Source organism: Aethalodelphis obliquidens, unplaced genomic scaffold, assembly GCF_003676395.1.
Source record: "Aethalodelphis obliquidens isolate GAN/ISIS:26980383/991018 unplaced genomic scaffold, ASM367639v1 scaffold11, whole genome shotgun sequence".
NCBI classification, from domain to species: domain Eukaryota; kingdom Metazoa; phylum Chordata; class Mammalia; order Artiodactyla; family Delphinidae; genus Aethalodelphis; species Aethalodelphis obliquidens.
This window is the reverse complement of record NW_020837955.1, coordinates 11,871,961-11,885,923: the sequence shown is the minus strand read 5'-3', so window position 1 is coordinate 11,885,923 and position 13,963 is coordinate 11,871,961. Positions and strand designations below refer to the sequence as shown.

Sequence of the window (13,963 nt, the reverse complement as noted above, 5' to 3'; positions counted from 1 at the left end):
GGCCCTGTGAGGCCCAATCTGTTTTTCATTAATCTTACACTAAATCATAGCCCCTTCAAGTGCAACTGAAAGCCGGGATGTTTACCAAGGCCCTTCTTCCTTGCTGGTACTTCGGTAGAAGTTTATTTTAGGAATTTTAATACAACTGGCTTAACTCTGTAAACATACCCATTGCCAAATAAGAAATAATGAGACAAATAAGTTAATGTAGAAACCAAATTTATTAATCATGGGTTTACTGAGGGTAGCTTATATTTTTAGATATTATCCATAGCTTATGTTGACATCTGATTTTGCAGAGAAATTATATGATCATTTTTATTAAGATAATTAGTACTCTGCAAGGCAAACTTAGTTCCTTGAAGTAGCAGATTTTCTAATTCTCCAACAGGGTTTGGCTTTACTTAGCTATCAGAATCAAATCTGAATTTATACACTTAAACTTGATGTGTGTAAAAAATTTATTCTTCACATATATTCCTTCTAAGTGCTCTGGTTCTTCATGCTGAAACATCCCAACTTCCAGAAATTTGGCTGCCAGATCAAAATTGTCAGGGCCCTTCTAATAAGGGTTAAGATTTCAAGAGCGAAAAATATATACACACATATTTTATTATATACAAAGAAAAACAAAATGTTTCACCAGGTAAACGAATATAAATGATAGTCATAATTAATAGCTTCAAAAAGCACTTAAACACTTCGACCTTTTACACAAGATACAGGCTTCAAAATAGGGTCACATAGCCATTAATCAGAACTCCAGGTAGTTCTCTCATAATAGCAATCTATATTCTGGAGAAGATGGCTTTTTATGAACTCTGTGGGGACTAACGTGTTAGGCCTCATAAAGGAATGAAATGCTTTCATATCTAGGGGGAAACAAATTAAAATATTGAAGGAAGGGATACTTCTAGGGTTGTGTTTATTGTTGACAGCAATTTTAGAGATAACCACAGCAAAGTGTAAAAGATTTCTAGGTAAAATTCTGGCTATCCCATAATAATAATGGATACCATTTTGTAGCGCTACAAATGGTTTGGTGACAAAAAAAGGGAGAAAGTTTGCTGAGAAGGCAGAATGAAACAGTCTAGGGAAGGAGGTGAGCAAATAAACATAATTAAATCATACAAAGAAAAGAAAGGATATGGTCCTTCCTAAAACCATGCGCTGGTGATATTTACCTATATAAGTTCAAGCCTAAAAGAACACTGCAGCTTCTATATATCTGCTATTTAGTAATATACTAGAAAAATATTTTTCATTTGTTATGAAAGAGCTATTTTATATCAAAAGCTAGAAATACATATTTACTCAATGCAAATCCCAAATGAAACCCAACTTAATATACAGTAAACTACAGCAATGACAGAAAAAATGGGTAGATAATAAATTCAACTAAATTTACAGTACTGCCTTGATATTTTCTACTCATTTTTAATCTATACACAAGGCTCAAGTTCTGGGGTTACAGGTTTTATTTTTCATTTTTCTTAGAAAGTAAAATTACCAGTCCTCAAGTTAACTAAAAATTGTTCTGGGCTCGTAGAGGTAATCTGCTCTTCGTAACAGATTGCTCTATAGTTTCTTCTACTTTAGACCTCTCCAGCGGATTAATGCCTCTGTTTTCTTTATCTTTTCCATGTGATTTTTTATGCTGTGGATTTAAGGGGGAAAATTAAGTCAATATAAAGTAACATCTGATACATATTAATCATATTCTATTTTCAAAGTTCTCTGGTTTATAGGCAAGAAATTAGGTGTGGAAAACTTCAGAAAACACTCAGCACAAATTTGAGCCAACAATTTGGCAAGTAGAAATGAATGCCTTCTTCATTTTATTACCAAGAGGGGGAAGAAAGAAATATTAATTTTCTGTATGATTTTCCAAGGAATAATTACACATTTTACTGTAGGGCAATGGTTCTCAGTAGGGAGATTTTGCACCCCAGGAGACATTTGGTACTGTCTGGAGACATTTTTGGTTGTTAAAACTAGGTGGTTGCTACTGGCTTCTAGTGGACAAAAGCCAGGGAAGCTGCTAAACATAATACATAGGACAGGTCACCACAACAAAGAATTATCCAGCTCAAAATGTCAATAGTGTGGCTGCTAGAAATCTTGCTCTCGGGAAACAAAGATTTGTTATTGTACAAAAATGGTAATTCTGGGAATTCTCTGGTGGTCCAGTGGTTAGGAGTCCGTGCTGTCACTGTTGAGGGCCTGGGTTCAATCCCTGGTCAGGGAACCAAGATCCTACAAGAGGTGCAGTGCGGGTGAAAAAAAAAAAAAAAGGCAATTCTATTTTAAGCACAGAATCTGATATACAGGCTACCTCAAGGCACTTTTTATTTAAGTTGTATCTTATCTTTAAAAAAACTTATTTCATATTTCTCATTTGGAAATATTTCATTGGAATCCTTGTACTTGCCCTTAGAGAGGCTTTAAGTAACTGACAACTTTCATTGTAGACCCACTCATCAATTCTTAGACAAATCATAAACCAACTTTAAAGTTTTTAACCCAGAAAATTTCCCCATATCAGACTGCTATCAGAGTAAAAATAATTTCTGGACTTCAGCTAAAGGTCTAAAATCCAATCCCAAGTCTTTTCTGGTACTATAGGAACTTCTTTGCCATAGCCGAACCACTAAGCCTGGCCTTCAAAACATCATAAACTTTAATAACGAAAGGATTTCCAAACAGGGATTAAGTAGTCACTAAGGTTCCCTTCTCTTAACCTTCCCCCTTTTCTTAACTTTATAAGATAGAAGAGAGGGTCAATAAATAGAAAGAAATATATCTAGAGTTTTCTAATAGTAAAGAATGAAGCAAAAGTTAGGAAGACTTTGGAGATAAAACTGCCTTGATGCAGACAGAGAGGAATTTAATAAAATCTGAACTAGAAGTTTTAACAGCTTAAATCAGGGATGGAGAATCTTTAGATCTTGGTGGAGGCCTGCAGGTCTATTAAAGACAGGTACAAGCATATACATATCAGAAGCAGTGCTTCAACTATAAAATGTAGACATCAATGTCCTATGTAAGTAAGGAAATCCTTACCTCACAGACTGTCTAGGCTCATGACTTCAAATTAGAGGGAAAGATGTAGATAGTTTACAATGCCATACTCCCAACAGTGATGAAAAGGTAATAGGAGAGGGCATGGGATTTAAACACACAAGATCAAGGCAGGAGGCTACGTGGGGGAATAGTGAATAGGAGAAAAGCCTCAAGTTGGAGAATCAGTCATTTAACAGAGAGGCATTCGGTCTCTCAATCTTTTAAACTTCTTAGTCTTCAAAGTCTGATCATAGACAGAGACAGGCTCCAGGACTTCCATGTCAAAGGTGGACGGAAGAGAGAAATGACTGTTTTTAGTATCATTCTGAGTATGTAGGAAGCAGAAAAGGGATAAATATAACAGCAGAATATTACCAGCTAAGGATGGGATTAAGTCATATTTTGCCTTTATTTATCCTACCAAAAACCCCTAATCGATTATCATACTTGTGTAAATAATTTAAATCAGAAAAGTTAACAAGCCATCCCAAAGGAATGACTGAAATATTTTTTCTATTCCACCCACCAAGAGTAATCCCTTTATACTGAATAGCAAATGACTGACTTACATCAGATGTGGAAAGGTTATCTGATAGGATATAATCAGGTACCTGGAAAAATGGAACCCCACAACTTGATGAACAATCCAAACTAGTGTCTACAGATGGCTCTTGACTTAGAGGTTCTTCAACAGTGTGCACCAGAACTGCCTTTTCTTCATCCAAGTCCTAAAATAAGAAGCTGATGAGTGATTAAGTCCCAGGGCTTAAAAACCTTCACACAAGTAAAGGCAGTTTTCTTCTTTGAAAATAACACAATGTCCATTACATAAAAGTTAAACCTCAACAAAATCAGTAGGAAGTCTACAAAGTAATGAAAATAATTCCTATTATGTGTTCATATAGAGAAGTACCTATAATAAAATGTTAAATATGGTAATCTCAGAATAAAGAGATTACAGTTTATTTTTTACCTTCTTTGTTACTCTCCAATTTCCCAACTTTTCTATAATCACTATAGTTAAGGGCACAAATTGTGGAGCTAGGTTCTAATTCCAGCTCCATCCTTGTGACTTAGGACAAGGCAATTCTTAGTTTCCTCACCTTTTAAAATGGGGATAGTACTAGCATTCACCTTATAGAGTTATTGAGACAATTAAGTGAGTAAATATGTATGTAAAGTGTTTAGAACAGTGTCGGGCACATAATCAGCATAACATAAACATTGTCTATTATAATTATCTCTAAGTCTAATCATAAAAAATGGCCCAATTAAAAGAAACAGGCTTAGCAGTCAACTATCCTTAATGAGACAGGGTAGGACTGAAGGGCAAAGAATAAAATTCTTCTCGTGAAGATGACATCAAGAGTTTATGGGAGGGACTTCCCTGGTGGTGCAGTGATAAGACTCCACACTCCCAATGCAGGGGGCCCGGGTTCGACCCCTGGTCAGAGAACTAGATCCCACATGCATGCCGCATCTAAGGAGCCCACAAGCCACAACTAAGGAGGCTGGCCTGCCGCAGCTAAGACCTGGCACAACCTAAATAAATAAATAAATAATTTTTTTTTTTTTTTTGAAGAGTTCATGGGAGAGTTCTAAAATTATGATGCCTAAAATAAATTTTACCTGACTGGTCTCTTCTTTGTTGTTTTCTGAACAGTTTAGCATCATTAACAGCTCAGGCTGTTTCCTTTTCAACTGATCAAGGAGCTGTTCACGTGGCTGGGTTCTCACCAGTGCTGATGGGTATAAATAATTTTTCCTCTGTGGTGTCATACCTTTAGTAGACATAAGTGGTAAAAATTGAAGTGTGGGATATGAGTAAGGTATTTTTTTTAATGCTAGAACTTATACCTCCCAATAAGTCTTTGTCTTCCAAAAATAGAACCATTGCCACATATGAGAATCAGTCTTGCTATCTGTCAGGCATATGTTGCTTAAAATATTTCCTAACTTGACAACTGATCTTAAATAGACTCAACCATTTTCAAGATTCCACCTACACCAAAACATGAAATTTTCCATCTCTGAGCATGTATAGAAGATGTATTGTAGGCTCTAAAACGATTCAGAGTGCTCTGAGGAATGGCAGCATGATCAGTTTGACAGGGATAATCATTTCACTAAATTTGGTGGTAGCTAAATATTAACCAGTTACATTTCTTTATAGTAACTCATGCTCTCATAATTTACACAGGCACTTGCCTTTTCACTTAATATTTATATTCCTAATTTCATTGAAAAGTGGACAATAAATATCAAGAGTCTTGGGGAAAAAATAAATTGACACCCTTTAGTGCCATCCTCTTTTATAATTGCTAAAAAAAAAAAAAAAAGCTTTAAAGTGTAATTTACACACCACAAAATTCACTCAGTGATTTTTACTAAACTTACAGGGTGTGCAACCCCTACCACAATCTAATGAATAACTCAATTACTCATCCTGTGTGAAACAGGTTGTTACACCTTCTTTCATGAAGGCATTCCTGAATCATTATAGCCTACACTGATCCTTGCCATCTCTGACCTCCCAAAATGGTAATTCCTAAATGCCAATCTAACAGTCATGACAAAATGAGAGGTACACATGAGAAAATGCGCGATGTGGTAAGCTCTGCATTAAACTAGATTTATTTAATTACATTCCTCCACTATTTTTGGTATTAAAATGTCCTTTTATAAACAGTGCTAGATAGATGGTTGTTTTTATTTGCTTTTAAAATGTGCTCTCTTAACCAAAGCCAGTTCCCTGAATGTTTGTAAACTTTTACTGAATTATGATGCCCAAGTGTTTGGGCGTATATGTCATATGCATCATTTAATGCTTGATCAAAGCTATTTTGGGGTTCTAATTTTTCCATATTTGAGTTGATCAGAGTGAGATGGCAAATTCCTATCAGGCAATGGCAGGACCTTGTTTTTCTGAACATCTAGCACTGTATACAGTTGAATTCAACTTCAAAAAATTTAACAATTCCATTTCCCTTTTAAAGTACCTGTTGGGATATCCAGTTTCAGATCCTGCTGCAGAAAGCAATTAAGCTTAGTCAAACCAATTTTTACGGTTTTATTAAGTTCTTGACTTTGTGTCATTAATTCTTCTTCATCAATAGTTATCTGACCAAGAAGAATGTTATGCTGGTTCTCATTAGCTGCTTTATGTCCAATTAATTTTTCAGTAATCTCTGAACTTGAAGCCTCACAACCTTGTTGTACAACCTGTAAATGATGCAAATGAGACTTCATTATTAAAATCAAAGTTGTCAGTGCTTTATGCAATATTTAACTTCTCCTTACCTTGAAATTTTCCATAATAAAAGTTTTAGAAACTGCAAAAGTAGAAATAATAATAATAACTCCCTTATATTCACTCCCCAGCCTCAACATTTATTACTACATGGGATATAGATCAAACAAGATTGGCCACTTACTCCTGCTCTCCACCAGGATTATTTTGAAGCAAATCTTATACCATTTCATCCATTTACTTCAGCATACTTCTCTAAGCGTTAAGAGCTTCTTAAGACCACTCTCACTTCTAAAAAATTTAACATTGATTTCTTTATATCAAATGTCTAGTCAGTGTTCAAATTTCACCAATTGTCTGTTTTTCAGACTTGTTTTGTTTGAATCAGAATTCATCATTATATTTGGTTGATATGTCTTAATTGACTATATAATTTATCATCCAAACTGAGATATTCTCAGAGTAAAAAGGGCCATTAATAGTAATAACCCCAGTGCAATAGATATAAACAAGGACTATCCCAGGAAAACCGGGGCTTAAGGCCCTCTAGTCTTAACTCCTTCTTGATATAAGTTATCCTTCCTCATACTTTTCTCCTTGAAAAAAATTTTCATTGAAGAAACCAGGTCTTTGTGCTCTACTGAATATCTCAATTTCTGGATTTTGTCAATTGCACCTCTAAGCTGTTATTTTCACATGTTCATCTGTCCTCTGTATTTTCTACAAATTAGTTAGATCTAAGGGCTTGATCTAAATAAGTTTTTAACTTTTGGGCAAGAATATTTCATAGGTGGTACTGAAAGCACAAAATGCCTGGTCATGTCTCTCACATTAGGATTAATCAGTGTGGAGAACCCCCTGGTGGTCCAGTGGTTATAGAACTCCACGCTTTCACTACGGAGGCCCTGGGTTCAATCCCTGGTCAGGGAACTAAAATCCCAAAAAAGAAGACTAATCCGTGTGTTAGAGTGTGGTCACCCTCTTAATTATAAACATCTCCTTCAGCTTTTGATCAAATGGTGTAAGCAGTCATTAATGTCCACAGGGATTATTTCACTAAGGGTTGCGAAATTGTGATATCCTAATTCTGTCATTTCTTCTGCATTTTATTAGCTGGGATTCTTCTTTGAAACAGTTTTCTTCATCCATTACCCTGTTAAACCAAGATAGAGTTCTTTCAGGAAAGACAGATGGATGCTCAATTGTTTCCCTTTATTTACCACTTCTCAGAATCATTTCTTGCTTCCCTAGCGTGATCCAAAGGAGACTAATGAAATTTTTATGAATTCATCAATTTTAACATATTTGACATATCTTAATCTATTGTAGCAATTACTCTTTTTGATGCTCAAATTGTACCACCTTTAAACAGGGGAGTGTCATCAAGTTGGCTCCTAAGTCTTTCTGACACAGCCCCACTAATCTTTAACAGCTTCCTCACTTTCTGGTATGACAAGATCTGTAGGCTCATCTGGTACACTTCCTGCTCCAAACCTGAAATTACCTATTTCTCCACTAGTCATGGTTCCTTTTAGTGAAAATAGCTTATATAGCTTAAAATACTTAAATTCTTTTACCTAATTCCTGAGAATATTAGTAAAATCATTTTATTGCACAGAAGAAAAACCAAGCCACAAAGGGCTCATGCAAGTGTTAAGTTCAAGCAAACCCACAAATCAGATATCTTCTGAGTAACCAGAACAATATCCTAAATAATTAAAGCAATAACAGGTTTGAATGTACCTGGAGAAAAGTAAAAAGCATACATAGGTGAAAAGTATTATATATCAAAAGATGGGGTGCTCTTAACTGAAGGAACTAACAAGTCAAAAACCACAGATAGATATAGGACAGATCAGGTAAATGTTAAATAATTTGAAGATCTAGGAAACATATGTGAAACAAGATCATATATAAGCATACCAACTGTTACACTTAAAATTTTAAGTCATTAGTTATATTTTAGGGGCTTCCCTGGTGGCGCAGTGGTTAAGAATCCGCCTGCCAGTGCAGGGGACACGGGTTTGAGCCCTGGGCCGGGAAGATCCCACATGTCGTGGAGCAACTAAGCCCTTGTGCCACAACTACTGAGCCTGCACTCTAGAGTCCGTGAGCCACAACTACTGAAGCTCACGCTCCACAACAAGAGACACCACCACAATGAGAAGCCTGCGCACCGCAACGAAGAGTAGCCCCCGCTTGCTGCAACTAGAGAAAGCCTGCGTGCAGCATCGAAGACCCAATGCAGCAAAACAAAAACAAAAACATTATACTTTAAAATATCATGTGTTTTGAAACTAATTCTTAGCCAAGAATATTTAATTTTCTGATTATCACTATTCTCCCCAAATGAGGTTCCAGTTATAAAGTTATTACCTTCAATAAATTCTGAAGTTCCTCTTCCCTTTTATTTAAGCAAGATACCCACTGTTGAGAAAAATAAAGTGTGCTTGTGTTCAGAGCCTCACATCTCTGTTCAGTCTCTTGAGATGTTATTTCAAGGTTGCTACTGAGTTTATCACAGTGTTTCTCAGACTCTTCAACCAGTTTTGTACCTTCCTGGTTAAAATGTCTGAGTTCCGCTGACAAGTCATCAAAATCAGCACCAAATTTTTCACTGTGAGAAGTTGTTTTGCTGATTATATCTTTAGATTTCCTATAGGAAAAGAGAATAACACTGTTAACTTGAAAAACTAAGACTCAAAGGATACATAACTTGCCCAAGATCACACAGCTCAAAAATGGCACATTCAAACCTAAGCAGTCTAATTCCAGAGCCCAAGCCCTTAATTGTCTTTTCACAGCAGACTGACATCACATCTACAACTAAATGACCTTTGAAAATATCTCTTTTCTTATAAAACTTTTTCCAGATATGACACTTTACTTTGTACCTCTTAGAATATTAACTATATGGCTATTAAAATGAACACTGCCCATGTGTTTTACTCCTCCTACTAGATTATGGTACTTAAGGACACCTCCTACAGCCTCTAGCCTCTAGTTTAGTCCCTAAACTGTCCACAATCAGTTAGTTATTCTGTTCTTACGCAGTTTTGCCTTGCCTATGATACAAAATAAATCATAAAAATTATAAATATTATAAAACAAAGTCAACTATAAAGCTACCTAATAATTAAAAGAAAATTATATTGGGGTGAGACAAACTATACATATAGCACACATAGTACAATGTAACATAACCCTAATATAAAACTAATATCAAAATATACATTTAAAATTCATTGATGGGGCTTCCCTTGTGGCACAGTGGTTGAGAGTCCGCCTGCCGATGCAGGGAACATGGGTCCGTGCCCCGGTCCGGGAAGATCCCACATGCCGCGGAGCGGCTGGGCCCGTAAGCCATGGCTGCTGAGCCTGCGCGTCCAGGGCCTGTGCTCCGCAATGGGAGAGGCCACAACAGAGAGAGGCACACGTACCGCAAAAAAAAAAAAAAAAAATTCATTGATGGCTTCCTTCTCTCAGTAAAGTTCCCTGTAATAGCATTCAAAGTCATCTCACAGGAGCAGAGTTAAACTTTGGGGAATGAAGGTTACCCTCTACTACCACTAGATGGTACACCATGTGAGCAAATCACATGAGGAAGCAAATGTGCTGAAAGCGGAAGTTCAACTACAAATTAAGTGAAAATAATTGAAAAAGGAAAAGAAAATTAAGTGGTAAGCTTGGAGGCTATCAAAACAAATCTATCCCCTCAAGAAATCAAAACCCACTAGGAATAAAAGAAACACTTTCTAGATTAAGAATCTAGAAAGAAGAATTCAGAGTGGAAACATGATATAATGAATAGGACCAACAACAGGATTGAAAAACAGCTGATAGGAGTTAGGTAGTAGGATAGGTGATAGCCAGAATTCTAGAGCAGAATCATTCAGTAGAAATATAATGTGAGCCACATATGTAATTTAAAAATTTCTAGAAGCCATACTGAAAAAGAAAATAATCAGAGTAACAATGTATTGGGTAAATATAGCATATGTAGAAGTAAAATACATGAAAACAATGCATAAGAGACAGGAAGGAGGAATCGGGAATATACTGTTAAGGTCCTTCCATTACACATGAAACAGCAAATTATTTGAAGGTGGATTAAAATTATTTTAAAATATATATTATTAATCCTAGAAAAAACAGTTTAAAAAAGTAATTCTAAAAGTATAAATGATAAGTCAATGGGAGAGATAAAATGAAAACATAAAAATGCTCAACTTAAATTAGGAAAGGAAAAAAGGAAATAAAGCACAAACGATGCAACAAATAGAAAACAAAATGGTACACTTTAAGCCAACTATATCAATACTTTAAATGAGAATGGTCTAAACACACAGATAAAAGCCATACATCGTGAAATTCGATAAAAGATCAAGACCCAATTATATGTTGTCTATAAGAAATCCACTTTAAATATAAAGATTTAGGCCAAGGGACTTCTCTGGTGGCACAGTGGTTAAGAATCCGCCTGCCAATGCAGGAGATATGGGTTTGAGTCCTGGTCTGGGAAGATCCCACATGCCACAGAGCAACTAAGCCCATGCACCACAACTACTGAGCCTGTGCTCTAGAGCCCGTGAGCCAAAACTACTGAAGCCCTTGCACCTAGAGCCCCTGCTCCGCAACAAGAGAAGCCACCGCAGTGAGAAGCCCCTGCTCACCGCAACTGGAGAAAACCTGTGTGCAGCAACAAAGACGCAACACAGCCAAAAATTAAAAAATAATAAAAAGACTTATGCCAAAAGTAAAGGAATGGAGAAAGCTATATTATGCAAATAGCAATCAAGGGAAAACTGAAGTTTTGTATTAATTTCAGACAAAGTAGATTTCAGAATAAGGAAAATTATCAAGGATAAAAAGGGACATTACATAATGATAAAAGGGTCAATTATCAGAGATGTATCAACCCTAATGTGTATACATCTAACAACAGAGCATCACTTATATGAGGCAAAAACTGACAGAATTGAGAAGAGAAATAGAGAAATCTACAATTATGGTGGGAGATCTCAACACCCCTCTATTAGTAATTGATAGAATAAGTAAACAGAAACTCAGTAAGGATACAGGTGACCTGAACAGCACTACCAATTAACTTGACCTAACTGATGTGTTTAGAACACTTCATCCATCAAAAGCAGAATACATATTTTTCACATATGCGTAGCATAGGAACGAAGCATGCCAGAATAAAACTGCTAATGTTCTGAAAATTAAATTGTTATTGGAACCACAGCCCAAAAAAGTGGCCCAGGACCTGCTTACTTAAAAAAGAAGACTTAAATAGGATTCTGAACCTCCTAACATAATAGTCAAAATGTTCAAGATACAATTAAAAACCATTCTGGAAAATCACAACTTGAATGAATAAAGATAACAGGTACCAACACTGAGAAATTGCAGGGGAAGGAGCATTCCCAAACTTATTCTATGAGGCCACCATCACCCTGATACCAAAACCAGACAAAGATACTACAAAAAAAGAAAATTACAGACCAATATCACTGATGAATATAGATGCAAAAATCCTCAACAAAATACTAGCAAACAGAATCCAACAACACATTAAAAGGATCATACACCATGATCAAGTGGGATTTATCCCAAAGATGCAAGGATTCTTCAATATACGCAAACCAATCAATGTGGTACACCATATTAACAAACTGAAGAATAAAAACCATATGGTCATCTCAATAGATGCAGAAAAACCTTTTGACAAAATTCAACACCCATTTATGATAAAAACTCTCCAGAAAGTGGGCATAGGGGGAACCTACCTCAACATAATAAAGGCCATATATGACAATACCACAGCAAACACCATTCTCAATGGTGAAAAACTGAAAGCATTTCCTCTAAGATGTGGAACAAGACAAGAAGTCCACTCTCACCACTATTATTCAACATAGCTTTGGAAGTCCTAGCCTCGTCAATCAGAGAAGAGAAGGAATACAAATTGTAAAAGAAGAAGTAACACTGTCACTGTTTGCAGATGACATGATACTATACATAGAGAATCCTAAAAATGCCACCAGAAAACTACTAGAGCTAATCAATGAATTTGGTAAAGGTGCAGGATACAAAATTAATGCACAGAAACCTCTTGCATTCCTATACACTAATGATGAAAAATCTGAAAGAGAAATTAAGGAAACACTCCCATTTACCACTGCAACAAAAAGAATAAAATACCTAGGAATAAAACTACCTAGGGAGACAAAAGACCTGTATGCAGAAAACTATAAGACACTGATGAAAGAAATTAAAGATGATACCAACAGATGGAGAGATATATCATGTTCTTGGATTGGAAGAATCAATATTGTTAAAATGACTCTACTACCCAAAGCAATCTACAGATTCAATGCAATCCCTATCAAATTACCAATGGCACTTTTTACAGAACTAGGACAAAAAATCTTAAAATTTGTATGGAGACACAAAAGACCCTGAATAGCCAAAGCAGTCTTGAGGGAAAAAAATGGAGCGGGAGGAATCAGACTCCCTGACTTCAGACTATACTACAAAGCTACAGTAATCAAGACAATACGGTACTGGCACAAAACAGAAACATAGATCAATGGAACAAGATAGAAGGCCCAGAGATAAACCCACGCACCTTTGGTCAACTAATCTACGACAAAGGAGGCAAGGATATACAATGGAGAAAAGACAGTCTCTTCAATAAGTGGTGCTGGGAAAACTGGACAGCTACATGTAAAAGAATGAAATTAGAACATTCCCTAACACCATACACAAAAATAAACTCAAAACGGACTCGAGACCTAAATGTAAGACCGGACACTATAAAACTCTTAGAAGAAAACATAGGAAGAACACTCTCTGACATAAATCACAGCAAGATCTTTTTTGACCCACCTCCTAGAGTAATGGAAATAAAAACAAAAATAAAGAAATGGGACCTAATGAAACTTCAATGCTTTTGCACAGCCAAGGAAACCATAAACAAGACGAAAAGACAACCCTCAGAATGGGAGAAAATATTTGCAAATGAATCAATGGACAAAGGATTAATCTGCAATATATATAAACAGGTCATGGAGCTCAATATTAAAGAAACAACCCAATCCAAAATTGGCCAGAAGACCTAAATAGACATTTCTCCAAAGAAGACTTACAGATGGCCAAGAAGCACATGAAAAGCTACTCAACATCACTAATTATTAGAGAAATGCAAATCAAAACTACAATGACGTATCACCTCACACCAGTTAGAATGGGCATCATCAGAAAATCTACAAACAACAAATGCTGGAGAGGGTGTGGAGAAAAGGGAAGCCTCTTGCACTGTTGGTGGGAATATAAATTGATACAGCCACTATGGAGAACAGTATGGAGGTTCCTTAAAAAACTAAAACTAGAATTACCATATGATCCAGCAATCCCACTACTGGGCATATACCCAGAGAAAACCATAATTCAAAAAGACGTATGCACCCCAATATTCATTGCAGCACTATTTACAATAGTCAGGTCATGGAAGCAACCTAAATGCCCATCGACAGACAAATGGATAAAGAAGTTGTGGTACACATATACAATGGAATATTACTCAGCCATAGAAAGGAATGAAATTGGGTCATTTGTTAAGACGTGGATGGATCTAGAGACTGT

At 36.1% G+C, this 13,963-nt stretch overlaps 1 protein-coding gene across 1 annotated transcript in view; it reads right to left on the bottom strand.

Annotated features, from left to right (window-relative positions):
* Window positions 1-202: 202 nt before the first annotated feature.
* KIF11 (kinesin family member 11) overlaps window positions 203-13,963 on the bottom strand; it is a 48,071-nt gene continuing 34,310 nt past the window's right edge. Inside the window, exons 18-22 of the mRNA XM_027112056.1 lie at window positions 8,690-8,969; window positions 6,063-6,285; window positions 4,693-4,844; window positions 3,675-3,791; window positions 203-1,657 (exon numbers count right to left, since the gene is read on the bottom strand). Coding sequence (XP_026967857.1) covers window positions 1,526-1,657; window positions 3,675-3,791; window positions 4,693-4,844; window positions 6,063-6,285; window positions 8,690-8,969 — 904 coding nt within the window. The 3' untranslated portion in view covers window positions 203-1,525. The remainder of the gene's footprint in view (window positions 1,658-3,674; window positions 3,792-4,692; window positions 4,845-6,062; window positions 6,286-8,689; window positions 8,970-13,963) is intronic.